At 40.1% G+C, this 4,444-nt stretch overlaps 1 protein-coding gene across 1 annotated transcript in view; it reads left to right on the top strand.

The window, feature by feature from the left end:
• The first annotated feature begins 2,838 nt into the window (after window positions 1-2,838).
• Window positions 2,839-4,444, top strand: part of si:ch211-1o7.2 (ankyrin repeat domain-containing protein 53) — a 3,444-nt gene continuing 1,838 nt past the window's right edge. Inside the window, exons 1-3 of the mRNA XM_035675508.1 lie at window positions 2,839-2,888; window positions 3,170-3,248; window positions 4,168-4,367. Coding sequence (XP_035531401.1) covers window positions 2,839-2,888; window positions 3,170-3,248; window positions 4,168-4,367 — 329 coding nt within the window. The remainder of the gene's footprint in view (window positions 2,889-3,169; window positions 3,249-4,167; window positions 4,368-4,444) is intronic.

Genomic DNA, 4,444 nt, shown 5'->3' with positions numbered 1-4,444 from the left:
GTGTGTGCTGTCGCAGCAGAGCACGCACCATCATCTTAGTGCTCATCAAATATGAAGGCATATTAAGGCTGTGTGTTCACTCTCCTCATCTTCTCCTTCTCTCTGTTTTCTCTTTCTTTTCTTCAGTCTCACTTAATCTTTTCTGCCTCTGTTTGTTTTCTCAGTCACTTTCTTGCTCACTGCTCACTTGAAACTCTCACTTATTGATAACAACTTTTACGCAGCGTTTTAGGTCCGTTTTTTTTTCTAAAAAGGCAGCTCAATGTTTTTTTTAAATCAGCATTTTCCAAACACACAGAGCAGCAAAAAAAAACCTACAGTAAAGTGAAACTAAATCCTGACAAAAATGCAAACTGAGGGTGCCTCAGAGGATAATGTATCCCATAATGTAGACCCAATGTGAAGGGATACTATTTTATACATAACCAAAAGAGCACGCAAGACTGCATTTCCATCCTATGTGCACTAAGACCTGATAGCCAATTGGTCAGGTGCCGCTAGCCAAGCAAAAACTTCTACTGTGCCACCAATAAAGACAGATGGAATGTGATTGGCTGATGTAACAGACCAATGGGAGAGCCTGGCGCGAGGGCTGCTGGAACATAATCTCATTTTCACCCTCGCCCTAAGCAGGTTTAGACATCTCTGATCGGCCCGTTGATAATCTGCTCTGCACCAACTGGATGTGTGGTAGCTAATGCATGCATGCACACTTGCTGCGCACAAACACACACACACGTAGATTTCATTCATTTGAATGCAATGAGCATTTCAGGGTAGGATGGAGAAATTCAAAAAGGAACATCTTTGAACTCTCACTCACATAAACAGTTGCTTTAATCTACATTTCTTGCTAATTGAGCGACAGAATACATATGACAGAAAGCTTTTAAGGTTTTGGTGCTTTTAGGGAGCACGCACTCTTCATACAGACTGAATATGACAGTACATGGACAATCAAACACACACACACACACACACACACACACAACTGTCAGAAGAAAGAGGTCACGTCGGGGGTTGTCGTCCAGGGACTTGTGCTGAAAGTCAAACATGAAAGAGCTCTACAACGAAGGCTCCGTACAACCTCCATGACACGTGACCGAGGTCAAAGGAAGCCGCTGAGGCTGCAGCAGGGCTGTGCCGGTCTTAACCCGCATACCCTCGCATGCACACACAAGTACAGTATACACACTTGTGCACATGCACTCACACAATCACGGTTTACTCACTTTCTGCCCACACACACGTGTGTCACCGAAGTAGCTGCATGGTCGTGTTGTGATAAAGGCGAAGGCTCTGGAGGGTTGGCGCTCAAAGCAGAGAGCCAAGGGTCCGTGTCCCGTCCTTGACCCTCTACTGGACCATGACAGCTTCGAGAGACAGAGAATAAAAGGGGAAGTCACAAAACTGCACAAAATCTGCAGGAGTTTTAAGCAACTTAATGTTAGTCTGGAAGAAAGTAGTAAGTAGACAGTGAGTCGGTTTCTTGATTCACATTTGTCGCATTCATTTTGGTATAAATTGATATTTTAATATGTTCGGTGGAAAGCATCAGAAAAGGGAGGAAATGGGGGCATGCAAATGGAAAATTTATACAGTTAAGAGTTTCATGTTTCATGTAATTTGAATTTGTGTTAAATGTTATTGTTACACATTGTGTAGTGTAGATTTACCATATCACAGAAGATTGAAACCAAAAGACAATGATAAAGTAAGACTTAAAGGACTCTGACTTGCCTAATTTAAAAAAAAAAGAAGTAAATACTGTAAACTGACGCTAAAGCCAAACTATAGCATCTCTGCAGTGACACACATTCCTCTTCGCAGTACACATGCTCACAGTTCAGTCGGGGGTCAAGTGGTCAATAGCAGTGATCAGAGAGGCCCCCTAAGAGCCCATCGACCCCTCAGCCCCACAGAGACATGGAGAATATAACTGTTTCCATTCATATGGGCCTCGCACGTGGCAGCAGTTCCCGGGTGCCGTGGTCCGAACGGATCCTGTGAGGCCTCTGCAGCATCTGCAGGATTGATCTGCTTAGTGCAAGCTGCCAATCCTAATTCACTGTCAATATGAACACACCGGAGATGTATGAAGGGAGAGCTGTGGACTACACGGGAGAGTGAAAGTATCCATTTCTACTGTGCCTGCAGCCACTCATCTGCCTGTATCTGTCACAAGCTATTACATTGACTCAAACGTAACACACGTTAGTGAATAAGCTGTATAAGGGGGCTTTTTTCAGTTTTATTCAAGAGATGGAATAACATGTCGATGAAGGCTGTATCAATGAAACAGGTTCGATATGGAATGAATAAAAATTATATACTTATATCAAGTGTCTGTCCTGCAGAATTTTCAATATTTTCTTTTCTGGTTTGAGCATCTGCAACCTCTGCTTATTTTCAACAGCAACAGGGTAAAGTTCACTTCTTTTAAACACTTTAAAACCGAAATTCAACTTAATATTTTAGTTTTTAGTTAAATTTAATAAAAAAACAACAACATAGACACAGAATAAACTGTATTTTAGATGCTGTGCTGTATCATGACTACAGTACAGAACCAAGAAAAAATAAAAAATATATTCCTATATGGGCAACATAGGCTCAGCTACACTCAAACAAACAGATATTCATATAATTTGCATAGCCTGAAGGTTTCTATCCTCATTAATTTTTAATTAAACGCAAACTAAATACGCTGGCAGACCATACATACCATAAATATATATAGGTCAATTCATATTATGTACTGTAACACATTTTCTTGCTCGACTTAATTGTCGTGAAAATCAGGGTTCGTCTCCTGGTTACCTCGTTTCTACAGTAACCATGGAACGTGTCAACAAATCCGAAAAGAGACGTGGGAGGCGTAAAAACTGGTAAATGTTTTTTTTTTCTGTTTCAGTGTTTATACATCAGTCAGGTTAATGTCAGCTGTTGTTTGTTTGTTTTGAACTTTACATTAATGTGCACACTCACCCAAAAACCCACCATCCTTTAGTTGCTGCGCTGTGGCTAACGTGGGGTAGCGAACTCAGCTGCAATGTTTAGCTTGTAACTTGTTTTTACATTTTAAGGAGTAAAGTTGCTTCACTTTAAATCTTTTTTTTGTGTCTAATAGCCTTTACAGGTTTTTAATACGGTTTCATTTAAACGTTAGCAGGAAAGCTCCGGACGGACACACGTTTCCAGCTGTTGGACACCCGGAGAGGAAACTAGATATCAGTGTGAACAGACAGGTTGGCTCATTTACATTATAATCCTGTGAATTATATGTTTTATAATGGCTGTCCACTCCTGTGATATAACCAGTGTAGTGCAGAACCAATACAGATTGTGAAAGAAGTATTTTTCCTTCAGTAAAAGTGATACAAACTTACCTCAATGTAGAAATACACAAGTATAACCAGCATACTGATACCAAAAGTTAAAGTACTCATTATGTTAATTTCAGAATATTGTATATTAATTAATCATGTATATTATTGTATGATAATTATCGATGCAGCTGGTTAAGGTGGAGCTAAATTTAATTACCTGATAATAATCTGTTTATTTGTATTATTAATCTGAATCTGCAAAAAAAAAACTAGTTATTAAATAAACGCGCATGTAAAAAGTTCAATATTTCCCTCAATGTGTAATTAGTTACATTTCACCACTAGTAAAACGTCAGCACTCACAATTTGAGTATAAAAGTGTGACAGAAGTACTCACTGAGAAGAAGGGCGCCTCGAAGTGAAGTGAAAATTAAAATGCACTTAAAAATGAACAAAGATAAACCATCACCTGTGAAGTAACTACTGTAACTACTCCTTCAAGATTTCCCTCTGAAGTGTTTTTCATTAAAAGCGCACACTCATCACAAAATGGAAATAATCAAAAGTACCTTAAAAGTTAACTTTAGAAGCACATTAATGGTGGCTTCACTCCATTTAAGGGTCCCAGTTAGCCCAGAAAGCATAAATAACTGCACTTACATGAAATACAGTCATAGTTAATGTTATTAGTTACCTCTCTGCTTCCCCTGATAAGCCAAAAAGTCACAAAAAGGCCGAGTTCAGGTCTTGTAGGTTGAAGCAAAGGTTATAAAAGGGACTAATATGTAGTAGAGAGTAATATTGGGGAGTAAACCTGTGTTTGTGTTTCATCTTTCAGGGTCTATCAGCTCTCCAAGTGGCCTGCCTTTACGGACAGCTGGCTTCCATTCAGATCCTTGTGGGGTCCAGGGTTGGGTGGGTCAACAGCAGCGATCACCAGGGTCGCCGGCCTCTTCACATGGTCCTGTCCACCCGGAGCTTTCCCAACACCTCCTCGTGCCTCAGATACCTGCTGGAGCAAGGGGCCGACGTCAATGTGTAAGGGGGGGGGTTATTTTCTTTTATGGATATATATATATTTAAACATTTAATTTTATTTAACCAGGAAAAGTCCC

Source organism: Morone saxatilis, unplaced genomic scaffold (assembly GCF_004916995.1).
Source record: "Morone saxatilis isolate NCDOM2014 unplaced genomic scaffold, NCSU_SB_2.0 Contig4, whole genome shotgun sequence".
NCBI lineage: Eukaryota > Metazoa > Chordata > Actinopteri > Moronidae > Morone > Morone saxatilis.
Note: the sequence above shows the minus strand (reverse complement) of the source record. Positions and strands in the feature narration are given on the sequence as shown.